The 27,262-nt window shown below is 39.7% G+C and overlaps 2 protein-coding genes across 2 annotated transcripts; both read left to right on the forward strand.

Moving 5' to 3' along the window:
- The first annotated feature begins 13,756 nt into the window (after positions 1-13,756).
- LOC131243146 (beta-1,4-xylosyltransferase IRX9) lies at positions 13,757-22,149 on the forward strand. The gene is made up of 3 exons (XM_058242277.1): positions 13,757-14,567; positions 14,715-14,943; positions 21,699-22,149. Exons 1-3 carry the CDS (start codon positions 13,909-13,911, stop codon positions 21,861-21,863), a joined length of 1,053 nt encoding a protein of 350 aa, XP_058098260.1. The 5' UTR covers positions 13,757-13,908; the 3' UTR covers positions 21,864-22,149.
- Positions 22,150-24,818: 2,669 nt separating this feature from the next.
- Positions 24,819-27,098, forward strand: LOC131244156 (protein FAR1-RELATED SEQUENCE 5-like). The gene has a single exon (XM_058243805.1). The coding sequence runs from the start codon at positions 24,819-24,821 to the stop codon at positions 27,096-27,098; it is 2,280 nt and encodes a 759-aa protein (XP_058099788.1).
- Positions 27,099-27,262: the final 164 nt, after the last annotated feature.

Here is a 27,262-nt window from a genome sequence, read left to right on the forward strand (position 1 = left end):
GTTGGGTATTCGCTGCCATCATATCTCTTGAACTTGCGTACCTCAAAGTTTTGAAATACCCATGCGTTTGAAAAGAAACATAAGTCCATGCTCCCCTGCCTCTATAGCTGATTTTGGACTTATTGGAGTTCCTCCCGCTACTCCATTTCTGATCAGCTCGTTTGAGAGGTCTTTACCCCTTATGGCAAGGCTTGGTCCATTTTTTCTACACAGTGGTCGACTTCTTCAACCCTATAGCTCCCATAAGGGGGAGCTTGCTAGATAGAGACTGGGTTCCCGACTGCAGTAATTTGCTGGAACTGACTGATGCTCCTGCTAGGGCGAGGTTGAGAGATTACAAAGTGGCCTCTATTACGGGTATCTGCCATTGCCTGCTAGTTGCTTCTATTAAGGGGAGTATGTTAGGCTTGGAACTGACCCTTGTTGAGGGTATCCATAAGAACCTGCCCCTGGCTACTTTTAAGGGAAGTTGTTACTGTTGCGAATCGATTAAAAATCCCTGTTGTGAGATGTGATTGAAACTAGCTCTCTTTCATGGGAGGATACTAAAAAAAAAAGGTACCCTGAGGTAGAGGGCTAAGATGGCTATTGACCTTTATTAGGAGGGTATCGGATGTCCTAAGGGGAATTTGATGGCTACGGTCAGACTATACTGGAGGATGGAAGAAGTCTAAGAGTTGGTTATTGCTGTTATTGTGCTGGACCAGCCTGGATGCTGGATGTCAAGACTTATTCACTTTTGTCTTATACAAGTCATAAGAGCAATTCTTGCATGGCCTTCATATTTTGTGCCAATTCTTAGAAGTTAGAAACTACTCCATACTTTATTTTATATGGTTACAGAGGAGTGTTCTCAGGCATTTCAAGAGCTGGGAAGGGGAGAGCTCTTTTGTGATTGGCTATGTCTATTCGGGACCTAGTACGGATTGGGTTGCAGTAGAAGAGACTTGCTCAAGAACGGCTTGCTTGGGTAGGTGCAATAGTGTTCAACTCTTTTTCTTTTTTCTTTTTTTTTAGGGGGACTGGAATGAATGTAAGATGCACATGATTTATAATCCCTTATGTTTCGTAATGTCATATTTTTCGAGTCGAGTCACTATTAGTGGGACTAGCATTTTCCCAATGGAGTCACCATTCTGTAGATGTTGTATCATGGATGAATCGCATTCACGTGGGCCTTTTTAGGCTTCTTGTATATTTGTGACTTGGGGTGTTATATATTTGACTTAAACCTGCCACTTGCCAATTACTCAGATTTTCATAGTTAGTTAGATCCTATAAAAACCTTAAGCTAGAGAATCAGAGGATTCCCTATCTTAAAATTACTCGTAATGTACGACCTGTGATTCTAAGTAGGAGACCACAGTAACAAAGAGGGAAGTTGTTACACAGCTTCTCTACCTGTACAAACTAGGGCTGAAAGTTGGGCGGGTTAGGTCGGGTTAGTGCTCAACCCTAGCCCAACCTAATGTTCCTATATCTCAACCCTAATCTAACCCAACCCAACCTCAGGTTTGGAATTCTTAACCCAAGCCCAACCCAAGAAGGCTCGGTCAGGTTGGTCGGGTGGATGCAAGCTAATATTTTTGTTATTACATTAGTCTATTATATTTTAAAACACGTCTCATTTTTTATACTTATGATTTTATTAATTATATATGTATTTATTTATCGTAAAGAATTTCATTTTTTCTAAAAAAGAAGCTGAAATACAGGACAAGTCGTGTTGTGTAGGACACAATCTATTTGGGAGAGAAATTTGGCATACTTGTTAGCTTGCGTCATCGGAAGTGACATGGACCAATGAGACCTGACGACACTGGAATTTCCTGTGCCTCTAACACAGACGATCCACACTCAATTATAATTTATAAGTAACATATATATATATATATATATATATATATATATCAGGTTCGAGTTGGGTCGTGCAATCCGAGATCTCAACCCAAGCCCGACCTAAGTTTTATCGGGTTGGTGTTTGTATGGCCCAAGCTTGAGACTGAACCCAATACATCCTGCCTGAGCCCAACCCAATGTCGGGTTAGTCACGGGTCAGTCGGGTTGAACTCACCCAACTTTCAGCCCTAGTACAAACGTATGATTTCTACTTCAAAGAACTAGGCAAAACACAAAGGATTGGGTTAGTTCATGTGCACAGATGATGTAAAATGTACTGTGTGGGATGTAGTGTGGTGATACAGTGCTTACTTCAAGTAGTGGGTCAAGAAAGACTTGTCTACCCAGACTCAAATACTTGGAGAAGCGGTCGAAATTTAGTCAACTTGAGGTTTTGATGGGTAGGATCCGATATCCCGACAAGCTACAGAGCATACACTCGAATCAACTAGATGAGCAGGTGGGTTTGAGAGTGGAAGTGATGATGTACAATGCTGATGCAAGTATGAATGAAGCTTATCAGAGCTTAGTAGGTGGGTAAACAAGTTGTTACAAGGATCAATTGGAGTGAGTTGGATCAATTTTTCGGATGGCTTAGATGACTAGGGTTTAAGCTAGGCTAGGCTTACCAAGGCTAGAAGTTAGCCTCCTCTCCTTTCCATCTCTTCTCTCGTTGGGTAAGAGAATGGTGAGTGGAGGATTATTTGGAAATGAGAAGGGAATGGGGTATTTATAAGTGTCTTAGATTGCATTTTTTAAAAACAAAATTGGAAAGTTTAGGGGCTAAAGAGGGTTCTATTGTGATTGGCTGAGCACATGAGTGACATGTAGTGCATTGTGGGTTCTTGGATCAAATAGCATGGGTGTAATTCTAGGCAAAACTAGGGGTCAAAAGGGTCATTTCACCCTGATGGACCTCCCAAGGAAAAGGTTGATTTTTTCCCTCCTCACCTAACCTGCAATAAGGTATCGCAAGATGTGCCACCTGCCACGTGGATGGGCCCTGATTTTGGCTAGGGGCCCTAGTGGGGTGTCAGTCCCCCATGGTTTGCTCTTTTCTACTTAAACGTTGTCCTAATGCTAAATGGGTTGAGGCTTGGGCTTAGACTGGGCTTTAGACTTGAGCTTGGATTTGAAATGGCATTATGCTTGGACTTGGTTTAGATTGGGTTTGAATAGTCACATGGACTTGTTAGCCTTGGTGTTGTAAAAAAATATTGATTAAAAATATTTTTAATAAATAAAAAATATATAAAAGTATAAGTGGTTTTTTAAAAATAAATAATTCACATTTTGGTGTTTTAGGAATATTCCCACATCGAAAAAGAGATAAGAAAAAATTGAGTTTATATGTGAGTTGTGGAGTACCATTATATTTCTTTGATTGATCCGTGGAGTATCAGGGCTTGCATGTTCCAGTGCTTCTGGAACACCTGCGCACGCACACACGCTTGGGCACGGGCACAGTCTTGAGCTTGGTAGGAGGGCGTGGGCATGTGAGGCAGTGTGGCTGTATGAGCCATTTTATATTGCATGTGTGTTTAGCCTATACTGTTCCGTAGGCTTTCGCGGTCCTTCTGGTCGAATTTCGGCGACCCGCGATGCGTAAATAGCAGTTGTGTGCGATCCTAAGTTGTATTCCATATTTCAGAGTTGGCTCGACCTGAGACTTGTAACCTTGCGACCGCGTCGTCACCGCGGTTCCGACGCCGAGTATTATGTGCCGAGCGGATACTTAGGCCAGGAGATGTGGGCCAGCGTTCAGTTCGAGAAAATGCAGTGCATTTGTGAAATTTCAAGAGAATCTTTACAACATGTCAAATCAATCAAGTACCATATCACATTATGTCAAGTACAACACCCCATCCCCAAGCAACCCCAAAGTCAAAGCAACTTATCCCTTACATGTCAAAGTACACATCACCCATCCCTCTCTCTCTCTTACATCCCATCCTCTCTCTCTCATTTTCTCCATTTTCAAGAAAACCCCAAGCAACCCACATCCAAGCAAGAGAACTCCATGAGAGGAGCTTTAGTGTGGCCCACTTCCTACTCTCTCATCTCCCATCTCAACCCTCCATTTTTCATCATTTTCCATCAAGATTTAAGCCAAGGAGTTCGGTGTTCCATTGGACCAAGAAGGAGACCAATAGGTGGGTGATTGACTGTTGGATTTCATTTTTTAGGGACTGCTTGTTGTGGGACCCATCATAATGTATGCATTGTATAGGAAGGGCCCATAGAGGCAGGGCCCCTCCTTCATCCGTCTCTCTCTCTCTCTCTCTCTCTCTCTCTCTCTCTCTCTCTCTCTCTTTTAGTTGGTGATGTGTGGCCCACCTAATGCGTGCATCCATAGCCATCTGTGGGGCCCACCTTGATGTGTGTGTTATACCCACTCTGTCCACCTGTAACGTGCATATCTAGAGCTTTGGTGGGCTGCACCAAAGCAACAGCAGGGCCGCCTGCACCGCTGGCCGCTTGATGAAAGGGAAACCACAAATATTAGCCTTATCCCAAGCTGCTGGTGGGTCCCACGTGTGTGCACCCACCTTATACATGCAACAGATCTAGACTGTCCATCAATGGGACAGCCAGCAAACGTTGCTGCTATGCAATGTCACCAAGCTCCGTGGGAGTCCATCGTTGATGCATGTGGTGTATCCACTCTATCCTCCAGCGTGGCCTGCCCCACACGTGTGGGTGGGACCCACCTTGATCCATGTGCCTGCCAAAAGCCCCACCATCCAAAGAAATCTGGATGATGCTAAGGGATCACCGTGATGTATGGTTTGATCCACACCGTCCCTGGTTAGGACTGTGGATCTCCACCATGATGTACGCGTATATCCACACCTTCCGTCCATTTCCCTGGGACGTGGGGCCACCTCACATGTGTGGCTCATGTGAGGGTGGGGCCCACCTATATGTATGTATTCTATTTCCACGCTGTCCATCATCTTTTTATCTAATCATCCATCCAAACATCCAGCGTCTGGACGCTGGACACGCTGGAGCTGGTGTGTGTGTATATATATATATATATATATATATATATACACACACACACACACACACACACTATGCTATATAGCTGGTGATGGTGGGTCCCACACGTGTGGACCCACCTCATGTATATATTTTATATCTGGGCTGTCCATCTGTTGGACGGCCACTACCCATGACGTCAGCAGTTTGTGGGGCCCACACATGATTTATGTGTTTTACTCATGTGATCATCAGCACCGTCCAATGTTGGACGGTGCCATGTACGGCCCTACCTTGATGTATGTTTTGTATTCTACGCCATCCATTTGGACGGGCTATGGGGACCCCACCTTGATGTATGTGATTCATCCTAACCATCCAAATGGTGTGACCCACTGTTGTGATGACATCAGCAGTCTTGTGGGATTGATATCCACAGCCATCCACCTGTTTTGTCAGCTTGGGACCCCACCTTGATAATGTGTTGTATATCCACTCCGTCCATAGGATGGTGGACACCACCGTGATGTATTTATTTCATCCACACCATCCAGATCGTGCTGGACGGTGCTGGACAATGTTTGGGCAGTGTTGATTTACATGGACCATGTTTGGGCAGTGCTGATCATCATTAGAGTGTCATGTGCCCCGTTAAATGATAGTGTACAGTGATACACATGTTGCACCTGCAACTATTAAAATGATTTTAGATGTAATCTAAGCTCCCACTTGAGGCCCTTTGATGTGTATGAGGCCTATTAGTGTGGCCCATTGATGCAGCCTGCCTGTTGTGTATATGAGGCCCATTAATGCTGTCTATTTAATGTGTATGAGGCCCATGTGTAGGTCCCACCTGTGATATATATTAGGCCCATGTGTAGGGCCCACCCATTATGTATTAAGGCCCATGGGTTGTGGCCCATTGTGATGTATTTTTGGCCCATTTGGTACGGCCCATTGTGATGTATTTTTAGCCCATATGTGTGGCTCAGGAGTGAGGCCCAATGTGATGCATATGCAGCCCATAAGTGAGGCCCATCATGATGTGTATTAGGCCCTTGAGAGGCCTATGGTGATGTATATTGGGCCATTGTGTGAGGCTGTGGGCCCACTATATGTTCAGCCCTATATGGGCCACTCCTTGAGATCAATGTTGGTTAAATGTCCACATTGATGAGCAGTGATGGTTAAATGTCCACATGGTGACCTTCCCTTAAGCCTGGTTAGGCCAATTCTCATCATTCTCTAGTGGGTTAAATCAAATGAATGGGCCCCATTGATATTGGTTGGACCATCATCGGTCGTCCATCTATGGACCCCGCCTTGCGTAGAGATCAATTATCGATTCTGATTCCGATTGTCAAGGTCGATTCTGATTTTAATTATTGCGGCCAATTCCGATTGTCAAGGCTTATTCCGATTATCGAGGTCGATTGTTAAGGCCGATTCCGATTCTGATTATCGAGGCTGATTTCAATTGTTGAGGCCGATTCCGATTGTCGAGGTCGATTGTTGAGGCTGATTCTGATTTTGATTGTTAAGGTCAATTCCGATTCCGATTATCGAGGCCGATTTCGATTATTGAGGTTGATTATCGAGGCTGATTCTGATTGTCGAGGCTGATTGTTGAGGCCGATTCTGATTCCGATTGTTGAGGCCGATTCTGATTGTCGAGGACAGATATCGAGGCCGATTGTCGAGGCCCGATATGATGTATATGCGGCTCATATTTGAGGCCCATTGTAATGTGCATTCAGCCCGTGTTTGAGGCCCAATGTGATGTATATGTAGCCCGTTGTAATGTGTATTCAGCCCATGTTTAAGGCCCAATGTGATGTATATGAGGCCTATGTGATGAGACCCATTGTGGTGCATTTGAGGGCCAGGCGATGTAGCTCATCATGATATATATTAGGCCCATATGAGAGGCCCATCGTGATGTGTATTAAGCTCTCGAGTGAGGCCCATGCTATTGTATATTAGGCCCTTGTGTGAGGCCATGGGTCCACTATATGTTAGGCTCTATGGGTCGTTCCTTGGGGCAATGTTGGTTAAATGTCCACATTGTCGAGGCCGATTGTTGATGCCGGTTATTGATATCGATTATGAGTATGTGACAACATAACATCATGATACATGCCCATACGCATCATCTACATATTTATTATGAGATGTGATTGATCATTGCATATGCCATAGTACTGATGGTTTATGGGACTCCCTGATAGGTGGAGTTATCCTACATGAGCGCACGGTATGCGCAGGATTGATGCATGATTGGACTACATGACTCATACATCTTGCATTATGTGATTGTGATTACTATACGCCCTAGCGACATCAGGGCTGTGACCTCCATAGGCATGTCGTGGATGACCAGATGGGACACCGAAAATGTTTGAGTTGGAGCATCTGGGCACTTTGGATGTCCATGGGTAAAAGTTCCTAAACCTCCGAAGCCAAGAGACGCCCCAATGTCGAGACCGAGTAGATACATGATGGCCCGAGTGCCGAATACCAGGAGGCCACGTCTCCTACTATGTCGTGGTCGGTTGGGAGGGGGTGTGGCCTTATCCGCCCTAGTGAGGGGGTTGTAAGCTAGGCTGAGTTTGACTAGCTGCCAAATGAGTCTGCTATCAACGAGCCGGGTAGGCATTAGTATACTACTGGCATACGGGTAGTGAGGTCTTTTTCACTCACTGGGTTACGCGACCGGCTGGGAAAGTAGCCAGCTTAGAGTGTACTAGACCCCGGTGATGATCCCAGAGATGTACAGTACTGAACGTGGACTTACTGAGCAGGAATTGCATACTCATTCATTCATTCATTCACTATCCACTCGGGCTGGTAGTGCGCAACTATTTGTTATGTGTACCTTCGTAATGGTTAGAATTTCGGTTGGGTCGCGCGACTAACCTGATATCAGGAGTTTACCACATTGAGTCTGACTATACAAATTTAGGTATGTGACTGGTTTGTATAGAAGTCCTTATGGTGGACCCCGTAGCCTGCGATACTATATACTATCATCCTGACTTCACACTCCAGCTTGGCCATTTCATTCATATCGCATATTGCATTGCATCCTTAGCACATGGTATTTGGTTTACTGTACTTCTGTATTACATAACCTAATTAAAGTTGACGGTATTCGTGGATTTGGTATCTGATATTTGGATTACTGTCTCTGCATTGCATAACTGATCTACATTACTTCCTTAGTATATGATATTAGTTTATTATATTTTTGCATCGCATAGTCTGCATAAGGCTGATGGTATTTATGGGCTTATCAGTATGTTTTCATGTTACTCTGATATTGTGTGATTTATGAACTTACCAGTATTTCTAATATTGCATTATTTATGGGTTTGTCAGTACTTTCACTTACTCTGATTTCTCTGATATTGCTTACTTGGTACTTACCTTGTGCACAGACTTTCACCATCCACTAAGCTTTCTATAAGCTTATGCATAATAGATGCGTGCAGGTGGCGTTAGGTTGCAGTGGCATTGAGCTTGGAGCGTGCAACTGTCTTCTGAAGCTTTGATATTTATTTAACATATGTATTTCCCTTTTAGTATTGTATTCAAAGTTTATATTAGTGGATATGTGATGATGATATTGCCTTTGTGATTTGGTAAACTTGTGGCTATGCTTTTTATGAGACAAATGTACGTTGGAAAATCCTCCTTGTAGGATCCCAGGATCGGAATTTGGCATATAAGCGCTGGGAGCCGAGAATGGGATACTACGGAGGCTGTCGGCACTGGATTCGGCGATCGAAAATTTTATGAGCCCGATTTTCGAGTTTAGGGCGTGACATGTAGCTCATTGTGGGTGCTTAGATCAAATAGCATGCATGTAATTCTAGGCAAAACTAGGGGTCAAAAGGGTCATTTCACCCCGAGTGGACCTCCTAAAGAAAAGGTTAATTTTTTCCCTCCTCACCTAACCTACAATAAGGTATCGCAAGATGTGTCACCCGCCACGTGGATGGACCCTGATTTTGGCTGGGGGCCCTGGTGGGGTGTCAGTTGTAAGTGCTATGGTTGAAAGCCCCTTTATGTTGTCAAATTTGTGGTGCCAAAAATACTGTTTGTACTTTGTGAAATTACATAAATGCAAATGTTATGGATGTTGACTATATTAGTGAAGCACAATGCTCAACTCAAGATATGTCAAGCCACGACATTGTCTCGCAAGATCGACTTCGAAAGACAAGACATGTTTACATGTCAAGACTCGAGAATGTTCAACTGAATTTACAAGTTACAAAGCAAGATTCAAGATTGTGTAATTAAAGATTTTAAGGAAAAGCTACATCAAGATTTCAAGCTTCACTTTCTTTAAAGGTTACATATCTTAAGGGTTTAATGTCCTTACTTCACTATTAAGGTATGTTTGACCTTAGGTTGACCTTTAGAGTAGGTCATTTCGGATACATAATGCAAATATTTTATATTTGGGAATCTGGTCTGCTCTAAGACTAGTCCTGGATCTTTCTCGACTAGTCCTAGTACTGCTTCGACCTGTGTAAGATTTTCCTGAACCAGTCGTAAGTTTGTTGCAAAAATTTAGAATTTTTTGTTAAGCTTCGACCAGTCCTGGGGTCTGTTCAACTAGTCGTATGAACAGTGTCGACTGTTCCTTCGACCAGTCGTGAACCTACGACTCAAACTACAACGATGTATTTTGCTTGGCTTCGACTAGTCGTGATCAACCTAAGACCAGTCGAAAGTGTCCTTCGAGCAGTCGTAGACTACCTACGACCAGTCGTGAAACTGCCTTATTTTATCGCGCTTAAATTTTCAAATATCCGTTGGTTCTAAGACCAGTCGTAGCAATTTCTGAACCAGTCGAAGATGCAATTTTCTCACCTATAAATAGAGTACAAATCTCTGAATATTAAGTACATCTAAAGTAATTATAATCCAGCCTTCTGAGAGATAAGTCTGTGCTCCATTTTAAGCTAAGTGTGCATATTTAATATTCTCTTTCTTTAGCTTTTTAAATTGATTTTGTTTCTTGTATTCCAATCTGATCTGAAAAGAGGAAGTATTATTTTCCTTTTTCTGGAATCAAAATCAATTAAAGCTAGCCCATTTTGGTTTAATTTAAAATCTATTAGAACCTAGAACCATTATAAAGTGAGTATTAGACATTGAACTTTGACATTCGAACCTCTACTCTGACTTGGTTCTTCCAGGCTGCTACAAAGGAGAAATCCAGGTATTTTACATTATTGTAATTTATATTCTATTTTTGGTTTCTTTTGAGATTAAGCCCGAAAAATCTCATTGTGCTTGGTTATCTAAGGAGAGCCAGAAAACTCAGAAAGTGTGGGTTTTTGGATTGTGTAAGCCCAAGTTAAAAAGACACAACTGTGAAGGTTTTAGGTGAACCTGTGAAACCTATTTTGATAATGAACGCTAATATCCCCTGTGTGAGGATATTAGGAGTGGAGTAGCATTCTGTGTGGCTGTTGTTTAATAGTTGGTGAACACACAGGCGAACCACTATAACTCCTTGTGTATTATAGTTTGAATGTTTGCTTAATTTTCTATATTTTATCATTCAAGTTGTGGAATGTATGTGTGGATGTGAATGTTGTAATATTTACATTTCAAGCACAATTGGGAATGTTGTAATAATTTAGATTTAAATTCTTGCAAATTTTCAATTCTTTGCTATTTATTTATTCCTCTTTAGTTTGAGTTTTTGATACAAAGAACGTTTTAGAAATAAGGTTGGTTTGCCATAAACCCTTGGTTTTTATGGTGTAAGGTTGTCCTTAAAACTGCATTTGTTTCAATCTCTCAATACTTGATTATTGAGGTTGCTTTTCATTTTAAGCATTGTGAATTGATTTATTTTATTTGGTTATCATTTTCTTGTTGTTATAGCTTGGTCATTTCATTAGTCCCTCGTGGTTTGCTCTTTTCTACTTAAACATTGTCCTAATGCTAAATGGGTTGAGGCTTGGGCTTGGATTGGGCTTTAGACTTGAGCTTGGGTTTGAAATGGCATTATGCTTAGACTTGGTTTAAATTGGGTTTGAATAGTCTCATGGACTTGTTAGCCTTGGTCTTGTAAAAAATATTGATTAAAAATATTTTAAATAAACAAAAAATATATAAAAGTATAAGTGGTTTATTTTTTAAAAAAATAAATAATTCGCATTTTGGTGTTTTGGGAATAGTCGTTCATCGGAAAAGAGATAAGAAAAAATTAAGTTTATATGTGAGTTGTGGAGTAGCATTATATTTCTTTAATTGATCCATGGAGTACTGGGGCTTGCGTGTTTCAGTGCTTCTGGAACACCTGTGCACAGGCACACGCTCGGGCACGGGCACGGTCTTGGGCTCGGTAAGAGGGCGTGGGCATGTGAGGCAGTGTGGCTATATGAGTCGTTTTATATTGCATGTGAACCGTTTTATAGTGTTGGCGGAAGCTAGCAGATTGAGCGAGGTGTAACTCCTCATGCAATATAAATTCGGATCATGCAGAAACTACTGCATGTGGCTAGCCCACAACTATAAAACGGCTAGCTAGTGAGTCTAAACGGCTAGCATGTAGCAGCAGTTATTCCACATGCACAGCAGTCAAAAACTGCTAATAACGGCTAGTTTCCTACCGACAGCTAGAAAATGGTCACATTGGTTAATGGCCCTGGACCAAATGGTTAGCCACCCTAGCCTATATAAACAATGCCTAGGTGGTTCAATAGACCATCACCATCACTCGAACCACACTCACATACGAACTAGAGAAAAAAGAGCAACAAGTGTACTCTAAGCAATCAGCACGGTTCATACGAACCTTAGCCAAGAGACCTCATGAAGAAACAGACCAGTATAGTGGTCTAAAATTTTATAATTCTCTTTCTAAATCTGGGATCCTTTTATTTTTATTTATCTGCCAGAAATTTGTGTACAAAGTTCCATTTGTGACTCTTCGTATTTGTTTAACGCAGATCTAATCTCAGGCTCGCCATATCCTAGAAACTATTTGCTTGGAACCTATCAACATTCTTAGTCTGATTGAGAATGGGCAAATAATGCTTTAAGGACAGTGTAATCATACGTGCTTCAGCCTGTCCTAATATTTTCGGTTTAATCATTTTACAGATATTATAAATCTGTAATATTTTTATAACACTTGGGTGATGGAGTGTCTAATCTGGCTTGTGTAAAAGAACCTAATTAGCCCTTCCTCTCCCCACAGCACTCTGTTAGCAGTAGACATGATGCCACCCGGAGTAAGATTAGGGAGATTATATGAGGTTTTCTCGCGGTTGTGATGTGTGAGATAGGGATATGGCCCACTTGAGTTTTTGATTTGGCTGTTGTTTGTGCTTTACAGTGAATAAGATAAGGCTTACTTGATTGATGGAATATTGGAGGTCACAAAGATAACTTGGTGGGCTTTATAGATCCAGTACATAAACATCACCTGGTAGCCGAATCATCTCTGCATGTTAAAAATTAAAAGAAATTTTTTTTAAATGGAAGAAAAATATTACTGCACTTGATGGCACACAAACATCAGCTAAGCAACTGAGTCATCCATGGTAAAAAAATAAAATAAAAGAAGATTTAGGAAAATCGAAAAATAAAAATAAAAATAGTCCTATCAAAGATGTACAAATTCCTAATTTCTGGGCCTTACTCCAAAAGCTATAATGTTTGGACGATCTTATAGCCTATTGATTGGTGGCATCCAAGTGGGCAATAAATCAGACAGTCAACGATGGTTCTCTCTCAGTTAACAAAAGGTCCATTAATGAACCAAAGCAACTTTGTACTTACGGCCCATATGGCACGTACGTGTGCGCCGGCCTTACATACATATAGTGATGATGATTAATATTACATGTGGGTGGGTCCCACTAAGGTCGTGCGATGGTATGGTGAAGGGTCAAGTAATTATTATAATGATACATGTTTAGGTAGTATGTTTCTGTCCCAACAACAATTTGGTGAAGACAACCGCTCCCTGCGTTTTTTTTATCTTTAGCTTCAAGTGACGACTTACTAAAGCAATTGCATCCCTTCTCTCCTCAGCTGCTTTCTTTTTCTTTTTCTTGCTTACCAAAATGGGACTAACAAAAACAATAATGATGGCAATGGATGGATGGAACCTCCTTTTCAATCATTTGCAATTCGTAAAAGAGAAGAAAAGTGGTATGCTGGAGCGTATGTCCACACACCTGCATGCATTTGTACTAGATCCAAACCGTTCAAATTGTTAAAAAACTGCATTAATTAGATGGGTCATGACCCGTAAAACCCACCACAAGGATGACTCACCTCTCTTATCCGTGGGTCATTGAATGTATCATTTACGAATAAAAAATGTAAAGGCTTAATATTATTATTATTATTATTATTATTATTATTATTATTATTATTTAATGAAAAGGAAACGCCCACTAATCAGACTTTCAGGCCACCACACATCTATATTTGGGCCCACATTTTGGACGGTTTCATATAAGGTAGGCATGGACCCCAACGGATGGTCAAATTCTCCCACAGTATATGAAGTAACTCTTCATAGGATGGATTACAGAAACGTCCATCAATAGAACCCCTGCCATGGATGGGGCCCACATTTAAAACATAACACCAATCAAATGATCCTACATTTTAAAACATAACACCAATCAAATGATCCTATATATCCAAGACCTTCAATGCCGGTTTGGAACCGTGGGATGGGTCACACATCCATTATTAGGCCGCGGACTATCGAAGAGGAAACGTTAGATTTGATTAATTTTATTATTATTTAAAAAAAAAATACACGTTTACTCAGGGGATTAGTTGGTTATCCTGTCCCGGGTATAAAACCTCCTTCCACGCACCAAATAAGAGAGAAAAGCTTTAGCAAGTAAGACGTCGAGAATTATTATATAAATTTTTTGAAATCCATTTCTGCCATAGAATTTGATAGAAGAAGAAAAGAAAAAGACTCTCTGGGATCATCTTTCATTATTCATTACTCAGAGAGAAATAGAGATGGGTTCTTCCAAGAAGAAAATTCAGTTATGGAAGAAAGCCCTCTTGCATTTCTCTCTCTGCTTTTGCATGGGATTCTTCACGGGCTTCGCTCCTAGGAATACCGCTTCCATTCTTTCCAATCCCTCAGGCATGTCCAACCAAACATGGCTGGATAACAATCTTACATTTTCACCGCAACCATCCGAATCTGTACACTACGACAGCAACTCGAACAGGGGTTTGGCCGAAATTCCGTCGCAATCCCCAACCTATTCAAAAGAAGAAAAAAAAGAAGAAGAAGAAAAAGAATCCAAGGAAACTCCAAAGCTCCTAATCATAGTAACGCCCATCTCAACAAGATCCAATCCTTGGTTTCAGGTGCCATTTCTGAGGAGACTGGGGAATACGCTCAAGTTGGTCCCTCCTCCACTTCTATGGATCGTCGTGCAATCTCATTACAACTCTTCAGAGTCGACAGAAGTTCTGAGGAAAACTGGAATTATGTACAGACATTTGATTTATAGGGATAACTTCACAAACCAAGAAGCAGAGATGGATCATCAGAGGAACTTGGCCTTTAATCATATCGAGCATCATCGTCTCCATGGGATCGTTCATTTTGCTCCAATTTCCAACATATACCCTCTTCACTTCTTCCAAGCCATAAGAGAAATCGAGTATGATTTTCTTTCCTTTTTCTTTTTTCTTTTTTCCTTTTCTCCGCTCTGAATGTTTGAACAAGGGAAAGGTTTATCCAAATCTCACAAATGCTTGGCATACATGAGAATGTGAGATGTTTTTATGGTGGGTGGGTGATGTGGCAGGGTTATTGGGACATGGCCAATGGCAATGTTGGCAGCAAACAGGAAGAGGGTGGTGATGGAAGGACCCATTTGCTCTTCTTCACAAGTGATGGGTTGGCATTTGAGGAATGAAAGAAACAAAACAAACCCAACATTTGCTATCCATATTTCAAGTTTCGCATTCAACACTTCTATACTTTGGGACCCTGAGCGATGGGGTCGCTCTTCCTCAACTCCGGACCATTCTCAGGTATCCTTCCCTTTTTTCTTTTTTCTTTTTTTGAAAGCTATGGTATACTCATCTTCCTAATACTGTACACTAGGCATGGTCGTCTGTTCCCTCCATGCATGCAATTTGTTTAGATTGACACAATCTCTTTATACAGATTGTTTTACTGTACTATGTTTTGCATTTTTAAAAAAAGAAAAAGTAAACTCTTTATTTCCTTTTCTAAAAGGACATGCAACCTACCCTGGCCAAAGAAAGGAAGAGAAAGAAGACAAAAGCAATGTCCCCAGTTTGGAGATACCGAGTGTCTCAAATTTTTTTTAAAGCTGTAACCTGTATTTTGCTCTTTGGTTTTGTCGTTGGTAATAATACTTGCTTACCTTTATAAAGGAAAACTGTTTTTGACTACATGTCAGCATATGGCATATGCTCGATGAGGCAGGCTCTCCTGCAAAAAATGGCAGGATAACAGTAAGTTTCCAACCTATGGTTTGTGTATAATCAAATAACCACACTAATAAAAATGGTGGACTGCTTGCATTATTGAATTGAATGTGAACCATCCAAAATTTCCATTGGATGGTTCACATTATTCTATACATCAATGCTGAAAATCATCCATGCAGCTTAAGCTTCTTTCTGCCTCCTGCTTGGGGACCACCTAAAATATGGACGGCTGTGATCATCTTACCATCTCTACATGTAGCCATTCTGGGGCCAAACACGTTGATCATCTTAAGCAACGAGGAAGGCAAAACAAACACTTGAAACATCCAAATCATTGCATTATTATCATTCTTAGGAATTTTTTTAGCGCCAAAATTCATTTGGAGTTTTCATTTTACCAAATAATGGCTCCACTGATCTAATAATCTGGTTAGTGGTTTATGAGAGGTAAAAAGACCAAAATGCCCTTTCTTTTTTTTTCTCTTTAAAAAATCATAAGTCAAGGATTGATGGGGCCTTCCTGTATTTGCATGCATCCAACCCGTCCAACATATGCATCCCACCATGGTGATCAAGCGAAGAAAAACTCTTGCTGATGAAATCATCATTTATCTACACATGAATTTGGATGTTTTGGGTGTTATAGATTGTTTTTTATGGTCTAGCCCACCTTATGGTTAGATCTTCCAGACTTTTAGTATTATTATCCTCATGGTTCAATTCATTACATGGCTTGATGTCATACTCATATCAGGTGGCTCGACAATTCTCTAGTTTACCAGTTTTAAGGAAAAAATAAAATAAAATAAAATAGGCGTTTTGGTAATTTGCTCCCTTGAAAAGCACATTTTGGCTTTATTAGGAAGTTTTACTCAAAAATTAGTAACAAATGCTAATTTCCAAAATAAAAGTATAAAAATCCACTTTCTTACTTACAAAGCATGCTTCCAATCTAGTAATGAGGGTAAAAAGACGAGGAAACTGGAAGACCATGATAAAGAAATTGAAAGCTCTGCAAAGCACACATGCGCGTGCGATAAAACTCATGTGCACGCCACGTGTGTCGGCTTCAGATCCATCTATCGGGTTAGTCCAACGGTCTACATGTTTTCCAGAATAAAATCTGGTTTAATCAGCATACAGGCCCCAGTATTGGCAACATGTAGATGGATTGGAAAAAAGTTCATCTATTTCAGAGTCGTAGCCATCTGACAGGTAGATAAACCTGATTCTTGGGCTAGGGCATCAATATAGATGTGTGTTCTGATGTTTTCAAGGGCCCCGTCTTTTGACTTAAATCATGGAAAAGAGGAATTCTTACATATGCATGGCTAGGATCATCTCTAGCTTAGCATATCAACATTTGAGGTTGTGTGTAATAGTATTACGATGATACACAGGCAATTAGAATTAATAAGGCCCCGTTTGTTAAATATGAAGTCTAAAGCCTGAATCTGAAATTTGAAGCCAGAAAATCTGAGCCTGAATCTAAGATCTGAAGTCAAAAAACTTGTTTGGTAACTATGGCTGGAGTCTGAAAATTAAGTACTGAATTTGAAACAATCTGTTTGTTAACAAACAGATGAAATGTTTGAAATATGTTAATTTGACAAATTTGCCCCTATCTATCTCCTGGTTGGAAATGTTTTACATTATAAAGAAATTATTTTTTATTAAATGAAAATAAAATTATTCTATTTAATTCAAATAAATTATTTTTTATTGGCTACTCCCGCTGCCCCCAGCCGCTGATGGTTGGTCCTTTGTGGGCCCCACCATGATGTATGTGTTTCATTGGATACGGTTCATCTTTGGCCTCATGTCCTAAAATGAACTCATAAAATGGATGGACGGTGAGGATTTCTCACAAACATCCCAGTGGCCCCACCTGCGTTCCCAGCGCAAGAACTTCCCGCGAAAGGCTTTCGCAAGAAATCCACGTCCAAGATGGAAACGGATTGGCTACTCCCCCAGCCATTAGCCCGGTGGCTGGTGGTTGGTGCTCTATGGGCCCCTCCATGATGTATGTGTTTCATCCATTCCGTTCATCCATTTTTACAGATCATTTTAGTCCTTCATCCCAAAAATTAGAGGGATATAAATCTCAGGTGGACCAAACCATAGGAAAACAATAATGATTGGATATGCACCATTAAAATCCTCCTAAGGCCCAATGTACTGTTTATTTGACATCCAATCTTTTTATTAGGTCATATAGGCCCAGATGAAGGGAAAAAACAAAGATCATCTTGATCCAAAACTTTTATGGCCCCTAAAAAGTTTTTAATGGTCGACGCTCATTCAACACTGTTTCCTGTAATGTGGCCCGCTTGAGATTTTGATATACCTAATTTTTTGTCCCATACCATGAAATGATCTGAAAAATAGATGAATGGCATGGATGAAACACATACATCATGGTAGGGTCTACAGAGCACCGACCACCAGCCATTGGCTGGTGGCAGGGGGAGTAGCCAATCCGTTCCTGTCCAAGATGAGCACCGACACTCCTTGAGGTCCGAGTTGTACAAACAGTTCAAAGAGATCAAAGTTAGATGGTCCCTACAATAATGTATTTATTATATCCACACCGTTCATCAAATTTTCGAGATAATTTTAGAGCATTATCCAAAAAATGAATCATATCCAAAACTCAAATGGACCACACCAAAAATAGCAGTGGGATAATGATTTTCATCGTTTAAAAATTCACAGGTCCCACTGTAACGTTTATTTTCCATATATTCTATTCATATGGTCAAAAATATCTGGATGAAGAGAAAAAACAAATTTCATATTGATCCGAAATTTCTGTGACCCCAAAAGGGTTTCAATGGCAGACGTTCATTCCTCCACTGCTTTTTGTAGTGTGGTCTAGTTTATCTTTAGATCTGTCTTATTTTTCGGCTCAAGCCTTACAACGAGCTCAAAAAATGAATGGACGGTTTGGATATGACAAATACATCATGATGGGACCCACATAACTTGCTAACGTCAATACACCAGCCAATCCGCTTCCCAATCCGTACCAGGCTCCCAGAGCCCATCCGCTTCGAATGCGGATCACGTCCTACCCCCGCCTGGATGGTTCGGGCAAAGATCTATAGGGCCCACCGTGATGTAAGTGTTTTATCTAAGTTGTTCATTGTTTTTCTTATATTATTTTAATATATGGTATGAAAGATGAAGCAGATCCATAGCTTCAGTAAGCCACACTAAAGGATGTTGCAGTGATAATGACATCCATCATTGAAACCTTTCTAAGGGCCACTGTGATGTTTTTTTTTTTACCATCCAACCTATTCATTAGGTCATGTAGATGTGGATGAAGTGAAAACACAAATATCAGCTTGATCTGAAACTTCTCCAGCTCTCAAGAAGCTTTTAACGGTAGATGTTCAATCCCCACCTTATGGTTCAATTAATCATTGGATCTGCTTCTTTTATGGGCTCACATCTTAAATTATCGAAAAAAGTTGATGGACGGTGTGGATTAAACACATAAATCATGGTGGGGCATAAAGAAGTTTCACAGGTTAAAGGTTGATTTTGTATTGCGCAAACCATTTAAAAGAAAAAATTGCTGTAGTAACTTGAAAAGGGGTACTTTTGGAAGCGAAAATTTTTATTTAATGAAAAATCACAGAGCACATTCTTCGTTTACCATTAAGCCAGACTCCTATCACGGAAAGAATTCAGTGAAAAACCACTTAGCGCTTTCCATCTTCCGCGTTAACAACTCATTAACAAACACCACTAAACACAAAATTTTCCCTATTCTGCGTTAAGTGTAAAAATTCAGCGTTAACAAACACGGCCTAAGACACATGCATACAAGTCGAAATAAACCGTCTAAATTACGGTAAACAGTGTAGATAAATCATGAAACTAAAATTTAGCTTATCCCATTATTTATAATAAATTGGTGGACATTTATTAGACAATTAAAAAATGAAAAATATTTAATGATTGTATTTCCACAAACAAGCATGCAAAAGTTTAGTGGTTATGATTGTTCAACCAATCTGCTATTGGGATTGTGACTTTGCTCAAGAATACCACCCCATTTAGTTGATTTTATTTTATTTAATATAAACTAGGTGTACAATTTCTGAGTGTCTACATGCTCAGCCTGAGTATCATATAATTTCTTTTTTAAAATTTAACTTTTGACTTCAGCTAAGTCCATACACATGCTATAAAGCTCATCATTTATATGCCACACATGATAGGTCCGGCATTTAATCCATCCATGGGCAACACTATATTGATGCCCTAGCCTAATGATGTAGTGAAGGACGTGCAGAGGTCGAGCATCGTATTCCTCTAGGATAACTACTCTGAATTCATGGAATTTCTCAAATCAACCAGAAAAGAAACAATAAAATATACATAAATTCTAAAAAATTTGTAATTTGATTGATGATTAAAATAAGCAAGTCTAAACCTTTTAAATAGAGATACCAAACCTTGGAAGAAGTTTCAAAATTAAACTACAACTAAAACTCCTAGAATACGCGACTTACTATAAATAATAAATTTACTATTTATAGACTGTCGTGATTCCTACTAGTGCACATGGTTTTCGGCCAAAAATAGTAAGTGTCCTATTTAGCTTCACCAGACTGTTCTCCTAATTATTCTAAGCACTTTTCATGTTAGGCTCAACTCTTAAAACCCAACGGATGAAGAGTTATACTCAAATTAAAACTTATTATAAATAGTAAAAACGAAATTAAAACAAGAATTCGACTATTGATCTGATGGGAAACCTGACATAGTGGGGTTAGGTGGCTAAAGTAGCTCGTCCTACCCCAAAATCATATATGGTACGTCTGATAGCTCATTTCGGTTTGCGAGATACGTTCGTTTTAAGTTCAGACGATCCAGATCACTTCTGTCGTCGACTGGGCCTTTTCTGATCCATCTTGACAATGAAACTATCCGCGACCGGCTCTACATCACCTAAGAATGAGGTTGATCCACTTTTAAGGTCTGCTACAGTTTGCAAAACAAATGTCAGCCTCTCTTGGATTTAGTTGAAGGCTTTTTCCAACCCTTCCTCCTCTTTCCAACATTGGGGTTGTTGATTGAATTAGATTTTCATGTTCGAAAAGCTTGTACAAGGTTAGACTAACCTAACAGATGGATTAGATTTTGTGCGCCAACAAATGTGCCTCTGTAGTTGTCAAGGCTCTTATTATTTTATAATCGAAGGTCTTTGCGTTTCTCCCACCATTCTGAAAACAAGGACAAATTGGTCTCTTTATCCTCATTAATTGATTAGAAGCATGCTTTGGATGTATGAAAGATAAAAGGATTTTTTAAATAAAAATAAAAATTAATGATTCTAACTACTTGAGCTTTCAGTGGAAGTGGTGATTTGACGCATTTTATGATGCTGATGGCAATGACACTATATATATATATATATATATATATATATATATATATATATATATATATATATAGCATCACGTGGGCCATCCAGATTTGGGACTCACTCCAGATATGGTGCGTAGCAGAGCATTTGGATATATATATATATATATATATATATAGAGAGAGAGAGAGAGAGAGAGAGAGAGAGAGAGAGAGTACTTACGCTGTGCGCACCTTTACACACGTGTCATGGGTGTTTAATACAAACGGTCCATGTGGAATTCCATAAAACCCCAAAAGACAAATTTTCACGGTGATCTAAAATTCTAGTGGACCATAAAAAAGTGAAATACAATTCAAGGGAGGAAACTATTTTCATTTTTTATGACCCCCCAAAGTTTTGGATCAAATTAAAAATTGGGCCCGGAGGGTTTTATGAGGTGCTGCTTCACGCGGATCATTTAAATTTTGGAGTCAAATCACGTATAATGAATTCTCAAAAAAGTTTGCATGAGTTCCGTGTGAACTAGTGCGCAGCTGAGCATTTGGATAAAAGTTTATTTATTTATTTATTTATTTATTTTCTTGGAATCTAGATCACTCACTAATAAACTTTTTAGCACTTGAACAAATAATTTCGGAGTGGTTGATCAGTTTGACCGCAGACATGGCGCATCCACAAGGTTGTGGTTTAACTTTTATGGTGTCGATAGAGAAGTCTCCGTGTTTTTTTGAAAGCACGGTGATGAACTATCGCATATAAGTCTAGCTCTACAGGTGGCTGCAAGCGATCGCCTGTGTTTTCCATCATTTACTTTTCCTTGCATCATCCGCTGTGGATGAACAGTAGGAAAATTTCAAGTTTGAACGAAGATTATTGTCTAATCAATCATCGTGACGGTATCAATCTTCTTAATTAATTCATTGTTGCTGGGAAAATTATGCAGAAGGCGATGGAATTCGTCCAGCAAGTTGTTGTGGAAGACGAGACCAAGTTGAAGGGAATCACTGATGATTGCTCCAACATCATGCTCTGGCATCTCCGCATAGGTCACTCATCTTCTCCCCCCAAATCACCGCCGAAAGTAGCAGATGGGCCACTCCAAAAATGATCATGCTGGGACTTGAGAAGACAAATTTCAATTCTATCTGTTTACGGGTTTCACATTCACATCATTTATTTATGCTGCTTATTATTTCTATGAACATTTCTTCTATACGAGTTATTGAGAGATGTTAAAAAAGAAAGAAAGAAAGAGAGAAAAAAAAAATCCTCCTCCAATACCCTGGCTTGCATTCGGCAGATGTCTATTTCTTCTCAACTGTGTATTTGGTAGCCACCAACTGGGTGGTTAGGATTGTCTAAACAATTATGAAGCTGGGGTATCATTTATCCAAGATTGGAACTTTGGAAGACTTCCTTTTCTATGATCCTGATTGACACCATTAGAGATTCATGAATTTTTGGTGCCTCCACATCTCTAAATGTCAATTCATTTCTCCGGGTGATTTTTCAGCCGTCCGATGGAACTAATTTAACGGGGCTAAGAGTTTCAACATGGAAGTCATGGGTTCGAATTCCCATGGTCGTGTGTGTGGGTAAAATAAAATACAATAAAAAAGAAAAAAAAAAAGAAAAAAAGAAAAGAGAAAGAGACAGGTCAAACTGCTCGCTCCGCGTTTCACCTGCAACAAAAGAAATTAGGTAGAGATGCGTGTTGGGTGCTACCCGTTCCTTGCTATGAACGAGCAGGTTCTCTTATGCGCCACCGTGATGTTTGTGTTTTATCCACACCCACCATCCATTTTACCACATCATTTTAGAGTACAAGCCCAAAAATGAGGTAGGTCCAAGGGTCAAGTGAACCACACCATATGAAGTGGTGATAATGACACCTACCGTTGAAACCCTCCTATGGCCCACCGTGATGGTTAATTGCCATCCAACCTGTTCATAATGTCAGATAGACTTGCAGAAGGTAAAACACAAATGCCAACTTGATCCAAAGCTTCCGTGGGCTTCAAAAAGTTCTCGAAGGTAGGTTTTTAATCCCCTCTCTGCAGCACACGTGAGCCTTGGAACAGCCTCATTTTTTATTTTTTACGCTTTACCCTACAAATGAGAAAAAAAAGAGTCCGGATCCTCTGTTACCAGGTAAACAGAAAATTCCTGTTACCCGGATCCTCATTGGTCCACGTCACCACTTACTTAAAAAATAAAAAAATATAAAAGAAAGCTCCGGACGCCAAACCATTATTAAAAAAAACAAAGGAAAAAAAAAAAAACCAGAAAAAGAAACGGGAAGGGAGGAAAAGAAAGAGAGGGTGTGTTTCGTGACCTCCGACTCGCCCTTCTCGTCAACGAGTTCGCCGACTCGGACGTTGACTCGCTCCTCCACGACTCCACCCACCTCAACGCTGCTTTCAATCTCTCCACAGTCTCCCTCACCCACGGTCAGTAAATCCCCAAAATACCCTTCTCCTTCTTCCAAATTCCTCACCACCTCCCTTTCTCACTACCAAATTGCCCTTATGTTTCCTTCTATTTTCCATTAGGCTGCGGTTGTTGCGATGTGGGCGGGCCTTTTAGAGAATCTCTGCAGCGGATTGTCGATAGCAAGCACAATTTCGACTGCCTCCTCGTAGAGGTATTGTTCCTCCGTTGGTTCCGTTGCCTACCTCACTTGCATACATTCGAAGTCCAATTTTTTGAATTTTTAGTCCGATGCTTTTCGGATTTCCAAAATTTTCATACAAAAAGTTAAAGGAGGGTGTGTTTCGTAGACATCCGGGCTTGAGAAGCCAGATAAGTTTGTAGCGGAGTTAGAGGAAGTCGGCATAAATCTGGATTGGATTATTGTTGTGGTGGATGCTGAATCACTTCCCAAGATCTTAAGCATGGATGTTGTGAAGCAGCAGTTGCAGCATGTGGATCTTGTGCTGCTGAACAAGTACATTTTTTACCTGCTAGGAATGATCACATGCATTATCCAGCCCTGTGTTCCCTGCCAACATGTCATGTGTGTAGGATATCTGGGCCATGCAAAAGAAAGAATGTGGATGGTTCATTTAAAAAGGAAGCAACAATTTGAATGGTCTGGATTGCTGTACCTGTACCACCATGTGACGGACAGGGAACCAGATTGTTTTTTCCAACCAACTTAATTGCCCTGATTGTTTTGTTAAATTACTAAAAAAGCCAAGCACTTATCATGGTATGGATAATAAGTATAGGGAATGATCACATACTTAGACGTATTTCAATTCAATTTGTGGGGCCTACTTTAATGTGTGAAGAATCCAAACCATGCATCAGGTGATCCATGTCCTGCTCATTATATAACTCAAAAACTAGGCTGGTCTAAAAAAACTCGAGTCCGGATCCTCTATTATTTGGTAAACGGGGATTCCCTGATTGCCTAATCCTCTTGCTTTTGGATGGCCTTTTTTGCCCGTAAATAATTTGACAGATTGTAAATGATTTGCAGTATTTATAGGAAAAAAGTTTGGATTTCATTTACAGGCTCGAATGGTTCTCCATTCACAGGACTTAAAATGCTTTACGGGCTATCCAAACGCACACAATCATTTACCTGTAAATCATTTATTGCTTAAAGCCAAACAGAATAGGCACCTGTAAATCATTTGCAACTTAAACCATGCCGCAAAGGAAGGATGTCTCCTCTTAAAATGTTCACAAGACCACTTTGATTGATCATTATAGGTCATTCATTAGGCCGTTCAAAACTCTAGTGGCCCACAGATTATATAGGATTTGGGGATAATTTTCATCGATTGCTCTTAATGGTGACCCCGTAGATTTATTTAAAGATTTTTTAGATTTATTTGAAGTGTTTTATGTTAGATGACGGGTTATATATATTATACAACTTTTTTTTTTTTTTTTTAATCAGTCCTCATGTTAAATTTCTCTTGACATTATAGGTCAATTGAAAATAGAGCTCTTATGGCTTTTTTGCACGCCATGCCCGGTGGATTCTATGCCTCATTCATGACGTGATATAGACATCGACTTAGCAGTGAAAGTTGGTATGGATGATCCAGACATGGATGAGAAGGTACCGAATCCAGAAATTGGTATGGAGTTTAAAACAGAAAAAGATGCATATGATTTCTACAATAGTTTCGGAAGGAAAGTTGGTTTCAGTATTCGAAAGCATAGTGTAAAAAAAGACAAAAAGACAGGTGTATTGAAAATGAGAGATTTTGTTTGTTCCAAAGAAGGCAAACGTTCATTTGATAAACGTGATGTTAATGTGAAGCATCATCGGGATGAAACAAGAACAGGTTGTGAGGCACATATGAAAATTAGATTGGGAGTTGACGGAAAATATCGTGTTACTGATATTAAGATTGATCATAATCATATTCTTGCATCTCCTGAAGAAGCTCATTTGTTGAGATCACAACGGAAATTTACTCAAGAAGTAGTTGCCGATAATTGTGATAATGCAGGTATAAAGCCAAAAGCGACATATGATTTCATGACTAAACAAGCCGGTGGTCGACAGAATGTTGGATATAATTTGGTAGATTACAAGAATTATTTACGGACGAAAAGGGTGAAAGCAATGAAGAAATTTGATGACGAAGGTCTTTTGATATTTTTTAAAAGAAAGCAAGCTGAAGATCCAATGTTCTTTTATTGTATTCAATTTGATGTTCAAGATTGTATCACCAACAGTTTTTGGGCAGATGGAAGAATGATTTTAGATTATGAACGTTTTGGAGATGTGATTTGCTTTGACACAACCTATAAAACAAATGAGTATGGACGGCCATTTGCACCATTTATTGGTGTTAATCATCATAGACAGACAGTTATATTTGGGGCTGCACTCCTCTACGATGAAACAATCGATTCTTTCAGATGGTTGTTTAGAACATTCTGTGATGCAATGTGTAGAAAAGAACTCCAAACCATTCTCACAGATCAGGATAAGGCTATGTCAAATGCCATCAAGATAGAGTTACCTGGAACGGTTCATCGTATTTGTGTATGGCATATGTTTCAGAATGCTTGCAAACATCTAAGTCATCTATTTTGTTCTTCCAAGTCGTTTGGCAATGATTTTAGTAGATGTGTATATGATTTTGATGAGGAGCATGAATTTCTTGAAGCGTGGGAAAGAATGATCATGAAATATAATCTCACAGATAATATATGGTTACAACAGTTATTCAATGAAAAGGAGAAGTGGGCATTAGTATATGGAAAGAATAGTTTTTGTGCAGATATGAAGAGCACGCAGCGTTGTGAAAGTTTAAATAAGGATTTGAAGAAATACTTGCATCCTGGTCAAAATATAATCAGATTTTTTGAACATTTCGAACGCTTGGTGGATGATAGACGAAATGCAGAATTAGAAGCCAATTTCAAAATGACTCAAAGTTCACCAATTATAACTTTTCCTGTTAGCATCCTAAAGCACGCAGCTAGTGTATATACACTAACTATTTTTAAATTATTTCAAGCAGAATTTGGTGATAACCTTGATCAAATAGTGGAACAAGTAGATGAGTCTGGTACAGTCAGAAAATATCAAGTTTTGAATAGAAGAAATCAAAGTCTTCACATTGTTACCGTTGACTCAATGGACGAGTCCATCACTTGCAGCTGTAGAAAGTTCGAATTCATGGGTATTTTGTGTTCCCATGCATTAAAAGCTACGAATCATACCCTCACAAATATCCCGACTAAGTACATCTTGAAAAGGTGGACTCGAGAAGCTGCTTCAATTTCATTCTCCTCATTAAGTAGTGGAAGTGACTCCATTGACAAAAGCAAGAAATCACAATCCCGGCGTTACAATAGTTTACTTTGCAATTTTATGAAATTAGCAACAATGGGTTGTGAAAGTGAAGAAGCATTTGAATGTGCTTCCAAGCATTTAGAATGGATGTTGCAAGATTTGAAAAAGATTTTGAAAGCAAAAGAAAATGAAAAAGAACCCTCATCATATGTTGAAAGCCTGAGTAATGAAAAAGGCGTTCAAGCTTATCGGGTAAAATTCGAAGATGGTGATGTGCAGCAAAGAAGTGAAATCATTAAAATTAAAAAAGAAGCTCATGAGAAAGCAATGGAAAGTTATTATATCAAAAGAAAAGGCGCTGAAATCATTGAAGTAAGAGAAAAAGCTCATGAAATTAAAAGAAAAGAGAATTGTCGTGGTAGACGTAGAATTAAGAATAGCTTGGAGAGAGGAAAATCGAAGAGATGTAGACAGAAAGAGCAGAGAAATACACCAAATCCAGTCCATCCCAGTCAACAGCCCACATTAGTAAGCTCTAATGTTCAATCTCCATTTGCTCAGGTAGCATTTTGATTACCCTTAGAGTAATGAAAATTTATTTTATAGTGAAATTGAAATTTTCCAATGAACTTAATATTTACTTGTACATTATGTTAGGGATACAATAATGTCGGGCCTCTCCCCATGACCACATACTATATACCGGAAGCACAGATTCAATCGCAACTCTCTCCTTC

The sequence above is a fragment of the Magnolia sinica genome, chromosome 4 (genome assembly GCF_029962835.1).
Source record: "Magnolia sinica isolate HGM2019 chromosome 4, MsV1, whole genome shotgun sequence".
NCBI classification, from domain to species: Eukaryota; Viridiplantae; Streptophyta; class Magnoliopsida; order Magnoliales; family Magnoliaceae; genus Magnolia; species Magnolia sinica.

Excerpts from the sequence above, each read along its gene's own strand:
- LOC131243146 (XM_058242277.1), top strand. The coding sequence starts at position 13,909 with ATGGGTTCTTCCAAGAAGAAAATTCAGTTATGGAAGAAAGCCCTCTTG. Across the intron at positions 14,568-14,714 it reads CAAGCCATAAGAGAAATCGA|GGTTATTGGGACATGGCCAA; the intron begins GTATGATTTTCT and ends GTGATGTGGCAG. Across the intron at positions 14,944-21,698 it reads CAACTCCGGACCATTCTCAG|AAGGCGATGGAATTCGTCCA; the intron begins GTATCCTTCCCT and ends AAAATTATGCAG.
- LOC131244156 (XM_058243805.1), top strand. The coding sequence starts at position 24,819 with ATGGATGAGAAGGTACCGAATCCAGAAATTGGTATGGAGTTTAAAACA.